Genomic DNA, 22,545 nt, shown 5'->3' on the forward strand with positions numbered 1-22,545 from the left:
TGGCAATTAAACTAGGATATTATACTATAAAATATGAAGAGAAAAGATGCTTGTTCCGTACACCATAAGAAAAAAATAACTTTAATAGCAAAACCTCTATGCTACTGCTACTACTCTTAGTACTATATTATATTATGCTAAGTTTTAAAGAAGGAAAACTAGGCTTCATAATACCCTTTTGAAATTCAAATATTTGTCTAAAAAACAATCTAGTGATTAAAAGATTAAAATTCACAATACTAGCTCGAAGATTAGTGACTCCATAACTTTTACTATGCAGTTATTAACTCAGTAAAATGTTGAAGAAAAATCCCAACATGTAGACAAGAGATCACACTAGGGGCGAAGCCACATTGTCCTAAGGGTGGTCAGTTGACCACTCTTCGTCGAAAAATTACATTGTATATATAGATAAATATTAGATTTTAGAGGTATATAATATATATTGAACACCCTTTGTCGGGAATTGTTTTTCACTTCTTTCGAGTTTCTACACACTTGAAATTTTTTTTGGCTTCGCCACTGATCACACTATTTGAAAACTATTAAAGTGGTCCCTGGTTACAAGGATAATGAATAATAATCTCGAGATAAATATAAGATTATTTCGGTTGAATTCTTACTCCGATATAAGCAACCCCAGGGTTGTTAATACTATAATGTAGCATTATTATTTTTATGCCACACTCGCCATGCTCCAAATCTGTTGTCCCAAAAACCTGTTTAAAAGCTAAAGTTAAAATTGAAAATAAAAATCTATCAGAGTTTATCTATTTATTAAAATTCCTTTAATCTCACTTTTAGTTCAATGAACCAAACATAAATTAATAAAAATATATTTTTTAATAAGTCCGTTATTATTTAATTTTCGTATTATAATCGGCATAATGGAGTAAGTCAATACAACGTGTCATTAAAGGAAGTGAAGACCACCGAAGTTACAATGTTCCTAACAGCATCCAAAAATTATTCTCCCCAGTTTGACGACTACCAACCAAACTACTAAAGTACCACTTTGCAATCATAACACAATCGCCAATCGAAGTCACTGTTAGAACCATCCTTCAGTTTCAGATCTTCCATAAAGGTACAATCTTTGTCATATTTTTAGATGTAAAATAAATTTACAAATAAAGGGTGTTTGAATTTTCTGGATATTTTAATCTAATGTTTGCATTTCTGTTTTTCTGATGACAGAAAGATACAATCTCTTTTTGTTTGGATATGATTTTTATGAATTATAAACCGAATATTATTAGGTTAATTTGCGAAAAGAAAGCACCCCATATAAGTAACAGTTTTTCCACAGAATCCTGGATTGGGCGGGTTTTTTTTTTTGGGGGGGGGGGCGGGGAAGAGATTTTGATTTTGGTTGCAAACGGGAAGAATAAAATGAGCCCGAATATTATAGTAACGAAGGCAGGAATTCTGCTAAGGTGTGTATAAAAAGAAATATTTGACCTCTATACACAGTATATTTTTTTGGCGAAAGATATTCAACTGACCACCCTTTGGCATACATAGCTTTGCCATTGCAAATATAGCAGAATGGATGTAGAGGATTTATGTAGCGGACGCCAAACAGTTTAGGATTGAGGCTTAGTTTATTAATTGATTGAGTGGGTGGGTTTTTTTGTGGGGGGGGGGGGTGGTTTGAGGGGGGCAATATTTTTGCTCAATTTTTGATTTTTATGTTTCTTGGTTGCAAATGGGAAGAATAAAATGAGCCCGAATATTACAGTGGCGAAGTCAGTAATTCTGCTAAGGTGTGTATAAAAAGAAATATTTGACCTCTATACGCAGTATAATTTTCCGGCGAAGGGTGTTCAACTGACCACCCTTCGGCGTACAAATAGCTTCGGCTTGCAAATATAGTGGAATGGATGTAGCGGACGCCAAACAGTTTAGGATTGAGGCTAAGTTTAGTAATTGATTGATAGGTGCAAATTGCCAACGATGTGTGTGGAGTTTTGAAGTAATAAAATTTTATTTTGATTGCGAAATTGTGAATTTGCGAATGTTTTGCTATGTTAAAGATGGTGCTTGTTCACTACTACGAGGGTATTTTCATAGAAGCTTGTCCTTTGGACTTTCTTTGGTTGGTAGCTTGTTCGTGGTGGATAGGATTTTAGTCTTTTACTAGAGTTGAAGATGGAAGCTAGTGGTTGCGGAGGTGGTTTTTAATTAGGTGGTGATCTTGACCGGGAAGGGGTTCAAGTGACTGTGGTAGGTGCTGGATGAGCTGGTGAAAGAGCAGCTAATTACTTGCAAGATATTTGCCTTAAATGACACATTAAGATCATTTTTGCTATTTTCTTTAACTCTCGACAAATCAATCTACCTTCCAAGAAGAAACTCACCTGAAAATCATAAGAAAGTCAATAGCCTCTTCTCCTTTACATAAATAGCTCTATACCTTATTCTCAAAAAAATAAAAATAAATAGCTCTATACCAATATTATGATTTCATATCCTCTCTCTTAAATAGCTGTGCCCTATGTTCAAATCAGAAGCACCGGAATACTATATCAAAAAGAAAATCAGAAGCAGTGGAATAAACACGTGGGATTGTGAGTAAGAGAATTTGAGGGTATTAGAAGCATGAGTAATTCATACCTCTAACCAAAGCATCTTTTTGGTTTTGGTTTTGATTACAAGTTGAAGATTGCCTAAAACTATATATCATTTGAAATGTAGTGGGTTGTAAATTGGGGTTGGAGCGGTTCTATAGGAAATGCGAATACCACCATATGCTGCTTTTTTCTTTATTTATTGAACATGATTGAAGAATATAAAAGGCTCGATTCTTTGGATATTGCATCTAAAAGATTGATACATTCTTAGTGGTAGAAGCTTGAAATTCCTATATGATATTGTCTGCAATCTCGTATTTGGTAAATTGAAAATTTTGTCCATTGGTGGTGGTCTTGCAATGACCCCAACTTGCTTAGGATTGAGGCGTAGTAGTAATTGTGATGATGGTGAATGATGATGTGGTGGTTTCGCAGTGCTTATTGTTAATTCCTGACAGGTCACAGAAATGTAAATGTGTTTAGCTTTACCCCTTTCAGAACGCTGTGTGTTATCTCGGCTGCTGCCTGCTGCTATATTAGTCGTATCCAATTATTAACAGGATATCTAGTGTTTGACACTTCTGGCAATACTCAATCTAATACTAACTATTGTCATAGGCTTACGTCTCAATTGTTGTTATTTAAAAATTGCAGGATATTTCATATAGCTCGTCACACATGGCTGCATTCAAGGCATTTTTGAACAGCCCTGTTGGTCCTAAGACAACTCACTTTTGGGGTCCTGTAGCCAACTGGGGATTTGTCATTGCGGTATGCCTATCCACTACAAAATTTAAATTCTGCTATTGTCTACTGAGTTGTCATTTCGGTATGCCTTTCTACTGAGTTGCATTGATGTACTTTGCAGGGACTGGTCGACACACAGAAACCACCAGAGATGATATCAGGCAACATGACCTCAGGTAGAAAATTTGTACTTAATTGAACGTCGACTTGAAATGATATAGGCCCTCATCCTTCTCTTCCTTCTGGTGTTGCAGCAATGTGTGTGTATTCTGCATTGTTCATGAGATTTGCATGGATGGTACAGCCTCGGAATTATCTTCTTCTGGCATGCCATGCCTCGAATGAATCGGTGCAACTCTATCAACTATCACGTTGGGCAAAAAGTCAAGGGTAAGTGATCAATTGCTCTTAAAAGAGTGGAACATTCTGTTACCTTCTGATTTCATTTTGCCTCTGCGCATGATATAGACTCACACTTCCCTCAACAGTATTCCTAAAAGATAATACAGTCAATGGAGGGTAAATGGTTGATAAAGATTTATGCTTTAGGTAACCCTCTCACTGTCCGGTCTTTATTCTCCAGTACTTCCACCACTGAAAGTGTTCCATAGTCCATAGTCCATAGCCAGACGGAGCTGGAGGGCTGAGAATTATTTCCCTAATTTGGTTAAAAAAATTAAAAGAGGAGGTTGAGGAAAAGTGGAGGGAGGCTGGGAATTCTTACCCCAAAAGTTTTCATCCACACATCTGATTTTTTGCCCATGAGCACTTGCACCGTCAGGAATCACAGTTCTCGACAACATGCTCAAAGTTCTAGTTTGCTGTCAAAAATACCGACAATTTTATATAGGAGATACCCTATTGGCTGAGAAACATGTTTACGTCCATGCTTTTTGAGGAGTGAAAGATTTATATGTGGCTAGTGGAACTAGGGGGGTATTCTAATGATGTGGGATAGCAAGATTTAGAAAAGGGAAGTGGTTACTAATGGATCCTACTCTATAACATGTAGATTTGAATCTCAAACTCAAGATTACATTTGGCATTTCACTGGGGTTTATGCTCCAAATTGCAACAAAGAGAGACAAAAAGTTTGGTGGGAAATTGGAGCTGTGAGGGGTCTTTTCACTGGTCCTTGGGTGGTAGGAGGTGATTTTAACATAGTTAGATTCCTTTCTGAAAAAAGGAATTGCACAAGAAACACCAGAGCGATGACAAATTTCTCTGATTTTATTGAAGACATGGAAGTAGTGGATCTTCAACTAATAGGGGGAGTTTATACATGGACTTGTGGGGACAATCACGAGATCTCATCCAGAATTGATAGGTTCCTTGTATCTGCAGAATGGAATGATTGTTTTACGAACATCAAACAAGAAATTTTACCCAAAATTTGCTCTGACCACACACCACTAGTGTTACAATGTGGTAAATGGGAACAGAAGAAATCATATTTCAAGTTTGAGAATTGGTGGTTAGAGACCGAAGGCTTCACTGATAGAGTTAGAAACTGGTGGACTTCTTTTATTTTTGAAGGCAGACCCGACTACATTCTTGCATGTAAGCTCAAAGCACTCAAAGGGAGATTGAAAGAATGGAGTCAAAGCAATAATGGCAATGTGGAGATAAGGAAAAACTTAATACTGCATCAAATATCCGAATTGGATGCAATCCAACAACTAAGAGGTCTGAATGAAGAGCAAAAGATCAAAAGGGCAAATCTTTTCATGGAATTTGAAGAAAATGCTAAAAGGGAAGAAATAGCGTGGAGACAAATATCCAGGACTCTATGGCTCAAGCAGGGTGACAGGAATACAAAATTTTTCCAAAGAATGGCCAACGCTCATAGAAGGAATAACAACATTGATCAGTTGTTGGTGGAAGGGGAGACTATTGAAGAACCAGAAGCTATCAAAAGGGAGATAACAAATTTCTACACCAAGCTTTACTCTGAAACTGAAAACTGGAGACCCACTTGCAGTATGCATAATTGTTGTACTATCACTGAAGAAGAACAACAAGCATTGCAAAGTCCCTTTGATGAGAAAGAGATCTTTGTGGGTTTTTTTATCAAGTGTTGGGAGGTAGTTAAGTCAGATGTTGTGGCTACTATCCAGAATTTTCACTCTCAGGAGATGTTTGAAAAAATCTTCAATGCCACATATGTAGCTTTGATTCCTAAAAAGAATGGTGCCAAGGAATTAAGGGACTTTAGACCTATTAGTTTAATCGGCAGCATCTATAAGATGATCTCCAAAATTCTCACTAAAAAACTTAAAAAGGTGATGCTCAAACTAGTTGACTCTCATCAAATGGCATTCCTCAGAAGCAGACAAATTACAAATGCCGTTTTGATAGCTAATGAATGCTTGGATTCTAGGTTAAAGGAGAAAAAACTTGGCATAATGTGTAAGTTAGATATTGAAAAGGCTTATGATCATGTAAATTGGGAATTTCTACTAGGGATCTTACAGAAAATGGGGTTCGGAAGGAAATGGATCAATTGGATGAAGTTCTGTATTAGCACTGTCAGGTTCTCAATCTTGATAAATGGATCTCCTGAAGGATTTTTCCCCTCCCAAAGAGGATTGAGACAAGGTGACCCTTTGTCTCCTTTTCTTTTTATACTAGCTATGGAAGGATTGAACAACATGCTGAAGACTGCTCATGGGAATGGCTGGATTAATGGTTTCAATGTGGCTAATATTCAAACAAACAGGCTGGAAATTACTCACCTTCAGTATGATGATACCTTGATTTTTTGTGATGCAGAGGAGAGTCAATTAAGACATTTAAGGGTTATCCTGGTACTGTTTGAAGCTATATCTGGACTCCACATTAATTGGAGGAAAAGCCAAATATTTTCAGTAAATGAGGTACCTAGGATACAACTGTTGGTGGATATTTTGGGTGGGGAAGTTGGAACTACTCCAACCATTTACCTAGGTATGCCTCTGGGAGCAAAAAGCAAGTCCAAAGACATTTGGAATGATGTTTTGGAAAGGTGTGAGAAAAAGCTTGCAAGATGGAAATTCAATTATCTGTCTCTGGGAGGTAGATTGGTGCTCATCAATTCTGTTCTGGATGCACTTCCTACCTATATGATGTCTTTATTCCCCTTACCAGCAAGTGTAGAGAAGAGATTGGAAGTTTTGAGAAAAAAATTTCTGTGGCAAGGAAACAAAGATAAAAAAGGGATCCATTTAGTTAAATGGAAGACCCTGACTATCAGTAAACAAGGAGGAGGACTGGGAGTTAGGAATTTAAGAAGGCAAAACAAAAGTCTATTGATGAAGTGGCTATGGAGGTTTTCAAAGGAGGAGCAAGCACTATGGAGCAAGGTGATTAGGGAAAAATATGAAAAGGAAGGATTTTGGATGACTAAAGGAGTTCATACTCCTTATGGAGTCGGTCTCTGGAGATCCATAAGGAATTTGTGGCCAAATCTGAAAGATAAGCTGAGTCTTATTGTGAAAGATGGAAAGAAAGCATTGTTTTGGGAGGACAATTGGTTGGGAATTGGAAGTCTAAAACAACTATATCCTGACATCTATACTTTGAATCAACAGCATGGGGTTACAATGAAGGAACTATGGTCTACACATGGTTGGAATCTGACATTCAGAAGATTCCTACAGGATTGAGAGGTGCCTAGAATGATTGAGTTTTATAGAACACTAGAACAATGTAGTGGACCACGGGAGGGTGAAGATATACTCAGATGGCAAAAACATAGGATGTATTCAGTCAGCTCAGCATACAAAGATTTGAACCGGGAAGGATCTCAACTCAGTTTATGGCCTTGGAAACACATATGGAAAATAAAAGTACCTTATAAAGTGGCATGTTTCACCTGATTGGTAATTAGGGAAGCTGTCCTCACTCAGGATAATCTAAGGAAGAGGGGGACAATTTGGAAAGAGAGGAATCTGGGATGCTTTGAAGATACAACCAACTCTCTACAAAAGATTAAAAGATGAAGTGTATTCTTCTTTTTTGTTTTTGGTGTAAATCAGAATATGTAGAGGATCCTGATTCAATCCTAGATGTTTTGAGTTCCTTGTAAGAAGAACAAGGACTATATTTTTGCTTTTCCATATTGTAATTGCCTATTTTGGCTTCTAACACAAAATTTGTGCTGAATTTTTTTTTAAATAGACTGGATATTGTACCTTCTCAAAAAAAATAAAATATAAAGAACTTCTAGTACCTTTTTTAGATTTATTACTATTTTTATTTTATATAATACTGGCCCGAGATGAGTATAAATGGGAGTAACATGGTCAATGAAGATTCATATAGCCGATCATCCCAATTAGTTTGGCATTGAGGCGTTGTAGAAGTATTATTAGTTGGCAGATGTGGAAAACTAAATTGATACTTAGTCTGCTTCTTTGAGCTAGCATAGCAACTTACTCCATAACACGCAATCCCCTCCCTCTTTCTCTCATCTGGGAGGGAAGGGAATCAGTGGTTCTGTTTGGGTAGTTGTTATAGCCTTATCTATGATCCTGAAACTACTTAAATATTTGTGCCAACCTAGAGAATTTGAGGACTTTGTTGTGGTTTTGAAGCTTGTGTTTGCAATTACAATCAAATAAAATTTTGCATCATATGCTTTTTGTTTGGACAGGAAGTTGTGGAGATCTAGCATTAGGGTCGTAGGTTAGGAGGTAGTTATGCATATCTTTACGGCGCGCCAGTGAGGCTAGTCTGTTAGAATTTTGTCTTAGACTGCTAGTGGTTAATGTTGAACTCACATTACTCTTTCGTTCCTCTTAGTGTCGGCTTTATCTACTGGTTATTGTTTTGCTTTTTATCTATGTTCTTGTGATGCTGTTATTTCTTTCTAAGGTTTTTATTGATGATACTCATATATTGTCTCTTTTCGTCTTCTTGAGCCGAGGGTCTATCGGAAACAGCCTCTCTACCCCTCGGGGTTGGGGTAAAGTCTGCGTACACACTACCCTCCCAAGACCCCACTAGTGAGATTTCACTGGGTTGTTGTATGCTTTTCATCTGATACTTTTAGTCTCTCTTTTCCCTGCAGATATTTGCAGCAGAATGCAGCCAAAGCGGAGTGATTTTGTGTTCTCTCTCGTTTATTTTTGGACAATTTTCGCTTGTCATTTTTGAGTGCTTTCATCAATTGTTGCAGAAAAAATTGCCTTTGATAATCCAAGAGCTGAACTAGCAGCCTATTTCCAAGTAAATCTTAGTACTATCAGTACTGGGACTTTTGGGATTCATTATCATGTCTATAAGAATTGCCACAATAATACAGCATATTTTTAATGCACGCCATGTTATTAAACTTGCACTTTGAACAGCTTTTGTTGGCTCAACTAATGATTTTTATAGTTGGTCAAGTACTATCCGTTGTTCCAAAATTTACGATAATAGTGACACTAAATTCAAGCTAGGTTAAATCATATCAAGATCGGTGTCTATAAAGAAGTACTAGGTGAGATACGATGAGAAATCATATTTGTATAGTAGGAATAACTTAGGTGAGAACCATGAGGTTTCAAGTTCAAAATCTAGCGGAGGCAAAAAATATTAGGTGATTTTTTCTCATTGATCCAAGCCTTGGTGGATAGAGTTATCCGATATTTGTTGCTGGTGGCAGGTATCCTATGGAATTAGTCGAGTTCAAGCTTGCCTAGACACCGCGGTAAATAAAATAAAATAGAAATAACTTAGTTACAAATATTACTTAATTGATCATATGATAACAATTATATAATTTAAACTCATGTTATTGCATTTATCTTATAGCTTGATTGTTCTTAAAAAGTATTGTACTACGTATGGTACACCTCTTCGAAGTGAAACTTTATGGACGAAAATAAGGATTTTAACTTCGAAGGTTCTAACTTAAATCCATTCCAAGTTCTAGTCAAAATCGGAATATAATATGCCTTTTGTTACACCACCTACATATATATATATATATATATATAACAGACGTTGCCTTCTTTTTTCCCCTTCCCTTGAAAACCTGTATTAGTATTACAGCCTTGTTCCTTCGCAGAACTACCACACGGCCTCCTTGCTCTGATTGCAAAGCGTGTTAAAGTGATTGAAGATTTCATTGCTTTTGGTGCTGTTTCTGCCTCTTGGCGAACTGTTGTTACAAAGAAAAACTTTGATGTGTTTCGCCCCAAGTTCCGCTGCTAATGCTGGCTGATAAAGACAATGATTATCGAAAATTTTACTCTCTTTCCAAGAAGAAAGTTTTGCGTATATTTCTCCCCGAAGCTAGAGGGCGACAGTGTTTTATATCAGAGGGATGGATCTGTACCGCGTCATACACCGGAGAGGTAAACTTGTTGCATCCTTTTTCCCGTACCCTAATCCAACTTCCTCCGCAACAGGCCTTATTGGCTTTTGATTGCGACGATACAGATGGAGGATATCCATGCATTGACCAAATTGTGTTATCTGCTAGCCCTTCTCTTACATCAGATTATATATTAGTGGTTTCTTTTTATGGATATAAAAATTGTTTGGGTTTTTGGCGACCTGGAGATCTCAACTGGACTAAATATTAAAATCGACAGATCTAATGTAGTAGGTGGAGTTATCAGTCTCAAATACTAACTATAAGGGTAAATTTTATGCTGTGTATTACTCTGGCCAAGTCTGGGTTTATGATGTACTAATTGGAGAGTCACGTCATCTTGTTTGACTTGAGGATGATATGTTTAAACGGCCATTAGTTCAGTTCTACCTAGTAGAAGTATTAGGTGCACTATTATTGGTTAGCAGATTTGCCTCAGAGGTTCCAAATAGTGGTGCTGAAACCTTGAAATTTAAAGTATTTGAATTAGATGTAATCAAAGGTGAATTGAAGGAGATTAATACCTTGGGAGAATCATCATCAATTTTCTTGGGCCGTAATAGAGCAAGTTCTATTGACTCTTCTAAGTTTATCGGAGTCAAGCCGAATCACATATATTTTACTGATGATTGGACTGATTTCTATAGTACATTGGACGGAGGGGGCGGAAGAGATATGCGGGCTTACGATCTTGAAAGCGGAAAAATTAAATCTTTTTATCCTGGATTCTCCCTAAGTCGTATTTGCCCGCCAACTTGGGTTGCACCATCATTCTAATAATGTGATTGATATTTTTTTTATTGGCGCTTTTCAATGTGGTAATTTTCTTATTTTCCTGAGTTATTAGTTTGAAGCTAAGTTGATCTATTTATTTTTCTTCATTGTAATCTTGTAGATGTATGAATGGTATCTTACTTAATTAGTTATAATTGTACTCTCTAAATGATTTTGAGGCTTATAATACACCATTTGCAAACAAAAACCCTGTAATTTGATTCCCCTCCTACATTCTAATTTCAGTGTTCTATTTTCACTATGAAAAGAAATCACAAGAAATTTGATTTGAAAAATAATACTCAAAATTTAGATGGATAAGAACATTGGAAAGAGTACGTAAACACACTTACTCTGTTTTCTCTATAGAAAATTTCTGGATTGCTGGCATAACATGAAGTAATCATCCTTTATAGATTGGATTGTCGAGCTCTGTTAATGGCCTAATGCCCTGGAGGAAAACAATAGAGAGGATGTAAGCAAATTTTGATAGCAGATCCTGCAATGGCCTTCACTGGTGGCAAAAGTACTCATAGAAAAACCGTAGTCTCTTTATTTGTGTATTTCACCAACACCAGCAACTATATTCAATCCTACAAAAAGAACACATGCTCGCTTATTTCAAATGAATTGGTGATTAATGGTCAATAGGTTAGAAAGGGGTTATATTTTAATTTTTAATATTCTAACTACTTCTACTTTGAAACCAATTTTTAATTTGATCACATGACTTGTGAAATTCAGTTTCGACTCAAACGGAATCAACTCAGAGACTATATTTCTTTATTTGTTCTAGCTCCATCTTGAGAACCGTGTTCACAATAGTATAAAACAGATGTAAACAACTTCCAAGTCGAAATTATGAACGACTTGACTTGATTATAAAAGTTTTACTGCCATACAGAATAAGTCTCCACTATGAAAATCGAAACTTCACAAGTCTATAAGATGCAGAAGGCAACAGATCCAAACTCAAAGCTTCACCATCAAGAAATAAGTATTATATTACAAATATAGTCAGGCCAAAATTACAATAAACTGCCTTGCTGTTGCATTTTAGAGAAAAAAAAGCATGTAAATCATTTTTTCAAGCTCTAATGTTGGAAAAAAGTAAGCTGAAAGGTAACCAAAATAGTTGACAGAATATAAATTCATTACTAACCTTTCAATAATTTTGTTCACAAAGCCCTTCTCTATTCTCATTGAGTTCTTCTTAATACCATTGACTGCTAAAAAATGGACACAAAATAGTCAATAAATACATGTATGTGCAAAATCAGTTAACAAAAGCGAGAAAGGCTCAAGAACTCTACAATAGCTTTCAATAAATTTGGGTTTCTTAACTGTGGGGGTCAGAGAATGTCCATTGAGGCAATTTGGACAGGAACAGCAAATTTGACACCAATATTAAAAAGAGAGCGTGCATTGCATAATCAATTAATGAAAAGAGCCAAAGACACATGTAATTCCAGAATAGCCATTAGAAGTTTATGTACCTTCTAGAGTCAGCGATGACACGACAAATATAGCGTATAGAATTTGAAGATAAAGACGCAAATCCTCAAAAAAATACTGCTTACATGTTCGTCATGTCACACCCCTTTTTTCACCCTAACCCTCTTTAAAATAAATAATAAAGTGGTTTTTGAAGATCAAAAGGGTTTTTAAATTGAAAGTGACAAAAATTGTGTTTTAAAGGACTTTGAGAGTAGCCACTTGACATTTGGTTTCGGTGTGCCAAGTCACCGTTTTAACAAAAAATAATTTTTCCTTTTAAAATACGTTTTGACTCTTAAACATAGTCTGCAACAGAAATTCCAAGAAAGGAGGTTCATTCGACTCGGGGAGAAGGTGTTAGGCGTTCCCGAGTCCCGTACCTAGTACGGTTGCATACTTGATCTAATTGGCTTTTAGCAATACTCTAATGGAGGTAAAACACACAAAAAGGAAAAAACAAACACAAAGAAGGTTCAAGGTTGTCCCCACGTGAAAAAAGAAAATAAGAGAAAAATAAAAACAAAAATTCTACGCCTCTTCAGTGTCGTCCCGTCTTTGGCCTCCAAGTACTACGGGCATTCCCCGGATAAATAATAAACTAAAGGGACAACCTCTCACCTTGAGTAAAAGAAAAGACCTAAAGTTTGCCTACTCAGGTGTGGTCGGCCTAAATATGCTACTAGCGGAATAATATAATAAAAAAATAAAAATAAAGTAGAAAAAAGGAAACTTATTTCATACTCATGTTCTTTGTTCATGTATTTAACCCAGCCCAATTCCTGATCATGCAAGTCAAGATTTAATAGCTAATCCCCACGGCCCATATCAATCAACGTTCATTCAAATAATTTCATATCCAACTAAAAGCAATCAACAGAATAAGGCATCTAGCACATAACATCCAAGCCACTTAAAGAAGATGAGAACTAAACTAAAATACTAGTAGAATAAGGAAATGTGAATTAAAACCAATAAGAAGAACCATTTAAAGACTACTGCACCACCCCCAATTTTAGCTTCTCAATTGTATCATATCTGAACCTCTGTTTTAAAAGGCGTTTCTGGGGCGAGCCCGGGGCGAGGCATACCAAAAACGCTCCGGGCGATGGTGTGGGACGAAAGTCTCAAGAGGCGTACGCCCCGCAATTTGGGGCGTACGCCCGGGCGTTCGGGGCGCGTTTTTTTAGTAAGGAGTAAGCCCCAGAGACTTTTTCAAATTAAAACAAAATTTGTTGAATTAGTCCTTCATATAATACCCAAATTCTCAAAAGTCAGTTTGGTAATTACTCAAAAGGTTTAAAAAGGAACTCAAAAGTATTAAATTTAAAAGTAAAGACCTTTTTAATTGATTTAAGCCCTAATTCATGATTTTCCCAATTTTTTATCTTGTCCGCTAGTCTGCTAATATATCCCAAAAGCAACGAATATTTTACAAATACAAAGAGAACTACATTCTTCTTCATAGCAGCAAATTCAAAGTTCAAATTGCAGGTTAATCATCATTTTTGTTCCTTCATATAGAAAACTTTATTCTTTGACTCAAATTACTTGTGCTTGTAAGTAACGTATAATAGATTGTTTTGATTAGTTTTTTGTGGGGATGGAGCACACATATATATAGTTTTCTTCAATATTTATGCAATTTTACCTGTTTATAAATATTTATTGTCATTATATTATTTTATAAAATATTAAAAACTAAATACCTATGGGGCTTACGCCCCGCTGAGGCATATGTAAAACGCCTCGCCTTACGCCCACGCCTTTTAGAACACTGAACTGAACCTTTCATTGAGTGAGTTTAAAACTGCCTCCTTTTTATCCTAAAGGCCAAGACTAATTATGTGACTCAAATTCACCACAATAGGCATCTAAACAAATCAATCAAAAACAGCAGGATGGCATGGCAATTTAGTGTGCCAAACAACTAGTGACATTCAAGCACATGAAAACAATTAAGTGACAGCAGGTATTTAGAAGCAGTAAACAGGACCCAGAACCAACACATATTTTAAAGGACTAGAGAATATCTTTAACCAAACACTATCAAAGAACTTTCAAAAGAACGACTAAAGAAGAAAAATGTCATGCTGGGCACTCATTTTTAAGAGCTTTAAACCATTTGACAAGAACAAATACTCCAACATTTACACATGAGAAACAAAACCAGATTACGCTAAAAGAATGGATGAAACAGGCTACATGGCACTTTTGACTCAGACTCTAAATTCCAACGATCATTTATCAACTTTCAAGCAAGCACAGTGAAATTATCAAACTTACAACTTTTAATGAGACTAAATAAACCTTTTAAACACACTCCATATTCAGTTTACTCACAAACGCTCGTGCGACCAACATCAAAACAAGTGCAAAACAAGAGCAATCCATGGACAAACTAGTTGGAGCACGACAATCGACGGGTCTCAACTTTTCACCTCAAAACATAACAATTAATACAAATTCCGACTTTGAACTCAAGTCGTGGAACTTTAGATTATCTTTTAAAATCCTTAAAATGAAAGCCAAAACCAATTCAAACCTAATCCAAGAGGCATGAACAGTCATTAATCGACAAATAAAATAGGACAGCTTCAAATAACAAGTTTAAAACAAGAAGATTAACCAAATAGGCTACATATGTGTAAAACTTCAAGCAGTCAAATACCAAATCAAACTGCAATCCGGCGCATCTAAACCAGACAGATCCACTCGAAACCAGTAATGAATTCAAATTCCCTCAAACACGATTCTATCACACATAATAATCAACACCAAAGACATGGTAAGAGTAAGGAGAAAAGAGATAGACCTTGAAAATAATTCCTTAATTGATTTGCTGTTTGAAAAATGATATACATGATTGCAGCAACGGAAGTTCAAAAAGCGACAATACAGCAACAAGAAATAAGAGCCACGAACGAACCTCAATCGGCACCTCCATCACTCGAACAAGCTCCATACGAGCAGAACTACACCAACTCCAATTGAAACCAGAAAAGGCAGAAACAGAAACTTTGGAGCAAACACTAATGCCTCAAACAAACTCCATAATTTGAAACCAAAATCAAATGGGAGAGACTAAGCTTCTTTTTTTGTATTTTCGACTTTTAAAGTAAACTGGAACTGGAACGAACTGTATCTTTTTTTCCTTCTAAATTTTTGAAAGAGCTCGAATGGAAAATCAGAAGAGGAAGATCAAAAAGCAAAAACCAAAACCCTAGTTCTTCCCCTAATTTTTGTCCGAAATTTTTCTCGAAACTTTTGTCTCAATTTCCCTCTGCCCAAAAAAGCCCGAAAATGAGAGAATTTACAAGAACTCTCGGAGTTTCTATTCCTCTCCTCCAAGAAATCTCGTGTGGGCCCCAAACCAAAAATCCGAAATCCTTTTTTGGATAAATGGATAAATTCCAGAGAAGTGGAAGATCTTGGATCAAAAACATTAATCCAAAGGCCCTCCATTTTTCTAAGATTTATCAAGGGTTCCGATTTGTTCAAGAGAAAGGCGAAAAGGATGGAAAAAAGCGTGAGGCATATTCGATTGTCAGAGTTTGTTGGGATTTTGGTGACGTGAAAGAGGGAGAGAGGAGGGATCATGAGTTAACTCGGCCGATTTAGTGAGTTTTCCGGCGAGTTGTGGCGTGATGGCGGCGGCAGGTTAGGTGGTGCGGCTGATTTAGGCTGATTAGGGTTTGTGTGTTATAATTTGGTGTAAGGAAAAAATGTGAGCTGTTGGATTAGAAGTGCTTGGATGGCTGAGATTAAAGAATGAAAAATGTGGCGGGTCAAAGTGTTTAGACGGGTCGAGTAGGCGGGTTAAGAGATTGGGGCTGATGGGGGAGGGACTCGGTAAGAGAGAACTGGGCTGCTGAAATTCTTAAAATTGGACCAACTTTATCTAATTCAAACCCAAACAAAGCAACTAACCCAAAATCATTCTTTCTTTGGATAAAAATAAGAGTATTATAAAATACTAATAAGGAATAAAAATAAAGAACTAAATTAAGGTAAACCATAATATAAAGTGTAACTATTTTTGTATTTTCAAGGATTATACTAAAATAAAAGTAGAGAAAAGTAAGTTAGAATCATGGTATAATTAAACTAATATCACTATAAAAATACTAATGACCCTAAGTAAAAATAAGAAAATATATAATGAAACTATTTTATGTGTTTTCAAATTTATATTCTAAAATTAAAAATAAGAGTAAACTAAAAACCAATTAAAATAATTCAAGTAAATATTTTAAAAATACCAGGAATAATAAAACTAAGCGGGTCAAAAATTACGTGCTTGCCCGTCGAAAATACTGAATCGCTAGAGCCAAATACTCAAATCAAAATTGAGAGAGAAAGAAGAGGATAGAGTTATGGAAGAGTGAAACAGTTTCTAGAATGTGCAATTACCAAAGGAAGAAAGAAACTTATGTATTCTTGCCCAAGTTTGACCCAATTATACATCAAAAATTCTGGCTCTAATAGAAATGCCTTTTAAACATAAGAACTGTAAATCACCCTAATTTCAATTTTAGTTTGTCCAATTCCACTCTTTATGTGTATTCATTGAACAAAATACAGAAAAAATATAATGGACAAACTATTCATAGAAGAAACCAAAGATAAAGAAGCCAATATTTCACCAAATAATACTCACCAGAAAAGATAACGGCAACAAATGCACAAAAAGGACCCACACCTGAGACGACAAAGAATGGATCCCATCTCTGCTTCACAAAAAAAGTGAATGATGGTAAAGTAGCAAATACATAAAGCATTGGCTACTATTTGGAGAGAATCAAACAAATCACTGGCAACCATGAGCTATTTTAAGAGAAAATTCACATGCATACAAGCGTAGGAACAACAAAAAATTCTAAATTAAAAATGGAAAAAACCAAAACATGAATTTTCAGCAGATAAAATAGAAGTTGATGAGTGAATTAATTTTCTGACAAAAAATTAGATCTTTTGTCAATTCCGTAACCTAGCCAACACACATGCATCTATAGAACTCAGCAAGAGAGTAGCAAAACAAAATTAACAAATACCCACCAGAAACAGGCGCAGAAAAAAAAAAGAAAAAAGAATTTACCAGAATTCAAAAATATAGACGCCATAGACAAACTTCAACCAAGACGGAAAACTTTTGGAACGAAACCCATAAGAGTTGAGAGAAAGAGCAGTATGATAGGAAGATTTACCATTTTACTTCCTAGGATTGAGATGAGACGATATATCTAAGAATATGAAATCATAGAGAAAGAATTAGGAGAAAGAAGAACAGGGGAAGTGACACAAATGGAATACGTGTTAGAACAGAAGAAGTTTTTCTGAAATGACTAACCGAAGAATACCAATTTTGCCCATAATACAATTCACAATTACTATTCTACCCTTCGTCGTACCAAAACATTCACTTATTATATACTACTAGATGATGCCAAGCCCGTGCTGAGCACGGGCCCAACGTTGTACTTATGAAGCAGCAGCTTACAAATAAATTTAAATTACTGCAAACTAAGCTAACTCAAATAGACCTACCAGAGCTTAGCGCTCTCCTTTTTTATTTTATTATTTTATCAGAGTAGAACATTTTCAAGTTTGTAGTTAAGTTTAAAGACTCTTGGATAGAGATAGTACACTTTTATTTTACAAGATGAAGTTCAGTAGATTTGGTGCCTATAATCTGAGCATTGGAGTTAGCACAATAAATAATATCGTATCCAAGTTATCAGTTCGTATAAACAATGATCTTTAAAAAATAAAACTACTTTCAGATGCCTTTTCACTTTCTAGGCTCTAGCGGGCAAAGGTCATCCCTACAACCATCATTGATCGGGTATGACAGGTTTTGAGACCAATATAGTATCAAGATAGTCTAATTTTCCCTTCAGCTCGATTTTGCATGGAGCTAACTCATCTCGAGCATCCAACAAAGATATATGCGCTCCATTCTGCGAACATGAAAGTTTTAAATTATTATCCAATAGATCATTACAATAATGCGTTAAAACTTTCATCATACAAAGAAACATCCTACTTATGCTGCTTGATAATTGAGCTTCTCCGCTAAGTACACAAACGAAAGAACTACAACAAATTTAGTGTAATCCCACAAGTGGGGTCTGGAGAGGGTAGTGTGTACACTGACCTTACCCCAACCTTTAAGAAGGCAGAAAGGTTTCTTCTGGTAGACCCTCGTCAGATGAAAGATTTAAAAAAAGGGGCAACAACACCAGCAAACCAATCTAAAAATACAAATGAAGCATTGATGTAAATTCACGAGGCCTCTCTTATGGCCTACGAACCAAATCTAGTAGAATTTAGCTAATATTAACATCGAAAGTAGAAAAAGAATAATAGTCAACATTAATTTAAATCAAGATAAAAACAATGATATTTCATTTTTTATATTTTAGATAGGGGATTTTACTTGTAACAACATCAATTAAAGTACTTACCTTTTTGATATATTCACATTAGTTATAATTACAATAATTGATACCTAATTTAAAATTTGATGATGATAATGATTTACATTTTGAGCTTGTAAAATTTTTGAGTGGCTCCAACAACAAATTCAAAGTATTTGGTCCCTTTTCTCGAATGAAGCGCATGAATTTGGAGAATCTATTTTATTTTAATTCTTGAAGCCTGTTGTATAACAACCTTTAATCCCTTAGATGTCTTAGACATGCATAGTAAAAGGAGGAGCAGGGTAGTTCAGCAAGAAGTTGCATAAACTATTACCTCATCTTGAGTTTCATAAACCTATCAACTTTTCCTAGTTCTCCTCCACATACCTAATATTCTAGAATTTGTTAAAGTACTTGTTTCAACTTTTATTCATGACAATATGACACTTTTGTGATAACACCTCAACATATAAATTAAACATACATGATTCAGAATTACAAGCTTTTTCACTTCAATCTTTTTCTTAATCGGCTCTTTTTTCCGCCAACTTAATGGAACTTCTAAAGCTTCAACCTAGCAAAAATCTAATACAACAGAATAAACTTCTAAAAATTAAAGAAAAAGTCACCATAAATTTTCAGTTGAACATAAGAGCCACCAAGTCCAAGCAAGCTCTTATTTTATTTTATAAGCACAGAACTTTCAGCTCTACGTGTGTTTTTCTTTTTTCGTCAACAAGTGAGACTCTAGATATCAGAATACGAAAAGTCATAGTAAAATAAAATTAAAAAAAAATAGTTGAAAAGGAATTAAAAAGCTAAATATAAATACCTTATTAGATAGGATAATCTTTAAAATACACATAAAATGACTACCAACATAATAAAATGATCTTTTAGGAGTAATTTACTGTAGAAATACTCCATCAAAAAAGTTTAACTTTTTTCAGGTATCACTCTTCTATGACATTAAATAAGATTGAGGAAAATCTCAAAATACAATAAGATGAACATATGACCTACTTTTGAGAATATAACATAATGCATCTGACACTACAGAGACAAAAATATTACAGCTACAAGCTAGTAGCCATTCCTTGAAGAACTTGAGAAGAGAACCTTCAGAATAGAGGTTGGAGTATACCCACATTTAATATGGAATTAACTGAGAAGTTTCTTCTAAGAAAATATTTTCTAAAGGAATTTGTCCAATAGAGTTATGAGAAATCAAATATAACATGCATTCAATTACTCAATAATAGATTTTCTAACATGGAACGGTAACAGGATAAAAAAAAGGGGGATTCATTTCCAGTTAATCACGAAATCACAAATTTAGTAAGTCATGTTTAAAGATAGGTCAAACTATAAGAAGTCAAATGTAAGATCTCAAATTTATCAGAGAGTATAGTCGAAAGAAAGGAAAAAAAGGCTTAACCAACTCTTAACCGGAAGCTATAAAAGGCCTTTCAAAACATAACAGAAATGGAACGTCATTGTTACTTGAACATGTAAGCATTTTCAGTCAAATTTACCTTACAATAATTTCATTTTCTATTCAAATTCTCTTCGATGAAAGGCAATAAATAAGTTATTGCTATTAATTATAGGCTAACCTATCCTCTTTGAATAAAAGAAAAATCATTCATATCCAAGTTGTGGTGAAAGAAATAATGTAGTAATTTTGTGGAGCATCAAATTGTTGCCATTTGCATTCCAGTACTAATATACTACTATTGTAACATCTGAGTTAACAAAACTCCGTTTCAGTTAGCAAAATTTTTTATTCATGAACGAAAAACATAAACATAGGCTTAGATAATTTTTCAAACTAAGGATTAAAGGAGGAAAATAACAAATTCAAACTTAACAAATAGATGAAGCATCCAAACAAATCAGATCTTGTCCAGTAAGTGTTAATGCCAGTAAATAGACTTCAAAAGAGAGCAAACACTCTCCTTAATTTTGATTATACAGCGAATAACACAAAATCCTAAACCTGAAAGCCTTGTTTCAAGAAACTACCTGGAACGATAGATTTTGCTAGCCTGATTATATGAAATACTGATGTGTATTTGACATACTTCCCCTACTCTGGTGAATGGTGATCTTCCCCTGCCATTACATATAGCAGAAAGGAAAAAGATTTAAAACAAAGAGGTGTTAGAGAAAAACTCAAAATTAGCTAATTCCAGATAGAGGAGAGGATTTTAGCGTATATAATCTGAAAAAATCTAACTAAATATGCTATCTATTTTCCACACATCTGAAAGAGTATTCTCTGTAAAAGTGTGAAGATAGAGAATATTTTTTTTTACGGAAGAAGGAGGAGAATAGGAGTAAAAGCGATGGAAGGGTCGATGTTTCTAGACTGAGGTTTTTGTGCGTTGTGGGCTGTGGGAAAGAAAATATATAATGTTTGAAATAACGGTTTCGCCCTTGGTCGACCATGATGGCTTTTCTATATAATAGAAACTAGTTACTAGACTAGATGAGAGCGGGCACATACCCGATATAGTTGATTATCCCAAATTAATTTCTTCAGGTGGATCATTGACAAACACATAAAAAGATATGTGACTGAATTGGTTGGTACATTTAACATGCAACCCAAAGTTCTAGCACAACAACATATTCAAACTCACAGGTGCCAACTAATCTCCACAAAATACAAACATGAAAAAGTAAAAAAAGAAGCCTTCTGGCAAACTTGGCCAAGCACAGCATACTGCACATGAAAAATCTGCAGTGGATTCAACAATAAATGAAAAATCTGCGTGAAACACCCAAGGAAACATAACTAACATAACACATGCAACAACATGAAAAGAACATCATTTAAGAATTCGAATTCAGAACCCATTCTTAATTCAAACAATGAGCCGCCCTATAAAACATAACAAGAACACACGCAACAATGTCTTTATACTTGATACACCTTAAAGCTTGTCACGAGGAGCTCCTGCTCTGCTCGTACATTTCTGTCTTTTCTACATTGGTAGCGAGAGCTGCTGAACTGAATCATTAAGTAGATTCCTGCGTTCGTATGCTGCATCAACCACAATGGAAGTTCCAATTAGGTATCTAGCAATATAGAATAAACATATGCAATAAGGGGTGAGGATCCGAGAGAAGACTTTACTACACTTAAGACGAAAATAAGTGTTCATATCTTAAGTCTTTATCCAGAGTCAATGTAAGTAGAGTATATATATCAAAATAGAGCAGTAAGTCCATACAAAATTCTTCAATGCATCTATCACGACACAAAATCCACTAAAAGTTGTGATGGCGCCTAACACCGCCGTCAGGCAAGCCAACAGTGAATGATTGACTTAATTACTCATTTTAGTATTTTTGAAATCATAATTTTCATCAATTAAATAGTAAGAAATAGAATTTACAGGGTAAATGATAATGTTTTCACAACTATAATAAGGAACAACCCATAAGTACCCCCAAAACCCGGTGTCACAAATGCATGAGTATCAACTAGAAAATATAATAAAATACAACCTCTCTCTAGAATACAAATTAGACACGAGAATATAATTAACTCTGATGGGGACTCTGCAGGTTGCGGATCGTAATAGCTGTGCCTCTGTGCCCAAAAGGCCACCAGACGTATATGTACCTGCACAAAAATATGCAGCAAGTGTAGCATGAGTACGTAAATCAACGCGTACTCAGTAAGTATCTAGCTTAACCCCAGAGAAGTAGTGACGAGGGCTCGACATCGACACTTACTAGTGGTCCAATAAGACAGATACAGTAAGAAGTAAACAGATATGGGGTAGAGTAAACAAACGAAATAAACAAGGGTAAATACGTGATACAATCCTCCTCTCTAAAATAGACTCAAGTTCTCAATTAGCAATTACCTCCTCAACCGGAGCACATATATATATATATATATATATATATATATATATATAATGGACCTCACCAGATAGATCGTCACAATTCAAATCAGGAAGATTCATAGATACATCGACTTCTTGTCAAATATTACGCACGATTCCATGAGAGAATTTTATAGAAATACCGAGGCGTACAGCCCGATCCCATCATAATCTGTGCACTGCCGAGGGTCGAACGACACGAACCATAGATACATCTATTATACTGTCGGGGCAAACGGCTCGCTCCCATGAGAGTGTGGTACATAATCCTGCCGAGGCGAACGACCCGA

At 35.5% G+C, this 22,545-nt stretch overlaps 1 protein-coding gene and 1 long non-coding RNA gene across 9 annotated transcripts; one reads left to right on the top strand and one right to left on the bottom strand.

Moving 5' to 3' along the window:
• Positions 1 to 455: 455 nt before the first annotated feature.
• On the bottom strand, positions 456 to 17,280 carry LOC107790864 (uncharacterized). 7 transcript variants are annotated; one of them, XR_012705857.1, is made up of 5 exons: positions 17,030 to 17,248; positions 14,747 to 16,661; positions 11,600 to 11,663; positions 10,791 to 11,030; positions 456 to 719 (listed from the first exon to the last, which is right to left on the bottom strand). It is a non-coding gene; the product is annotated as an uncharacterized LOC107790864 (long non-coding RNA). The 7 variants fall into 7 exon arrangements; XR_012705856.1 differs by lacking the exon at positions 456 to 719 and adding an exon at positions 9,173 to 9,506; XR_012705854.1 differs by lacking the exon at positions 456 to 719 and having other exon boundaries at positions 9,173 to 11,030; positions 17,139 to 17,280.
• On the top strand, positions 937 to 8,649 carry LOC107790863 (mitochondrial pyruvate carrier 1). Of its 2 annotated transcripts, none has more exons than XM_016612826.2 (5): positions 937 to 1,087; positions 3,228 to 3,344; positions 3,442 to 3,496; positions 3,575 to 3,710; positions 8,371 to 8,649. In XM_016612826.2, the coding sequence occupies exons 2-5, from the start codon at positions 3,252 to 3,254 to the stop codon at positions 8,402 to 8,404; spliced, it is 318 nt and encodes a 105-aa protein (XP_016468312.1). In that variant the 5' UTR covers positions 937 to 1,087; positions 3,228 to 3,251; the 3' UTR covers positions 8,405 to 8,649. The 2 variants fall into 2 exon arrangements, with proteins under 2 accessions (XP_016468312.1, XP_075102149.1); XM_075246048.1 differs by lacking the exon at positions 937 to 1,087 and adding an exon at positions 2,427 to 2,570.
• Positions 17,281 to 22,545: the final 5,265 nt, after the last annotated feature.

The sequence above is a fragment of the Nicotiana tabacum genome, chromosome 23 (genome assembly GCF_000715075.1).
Source record: "Nicotiana tabacum cultivar K326 chromosome 23, ASM71507v2, whole genome shotgun sequence".
Classification (NCBI taxonomy): domain Eukaryota; kingdom Viridiplantae; phylum Streptophyta; class Magnoliopsida; order Solanales; family Solanaceae; genus Nicotiana; species Nicotiana tabacum.

Coding starts and splice junctions, on each gene's coding strand:
- LOC107790863 (XM_016612826.2), top strand. CDS start 3,252: ATGGCTGCATTCAAGGCATTTTTGAACAGCCCTGTTGGTCCTAAGACA. Junction 3,345..3,441: donor ACTGGGGATTTGTCATTGCG/GTATGCCTATCC, acceptor TGTACTTTGCAG/GGACTGGTCGACACACAGAA. Junction 3,497..3,574: donor ATCAGGCAACATGACCTCAG/GTAGAAAATTTG, acceptor CTGGTGTTGCAG/CAATGTGTGTGTATTCTGCA.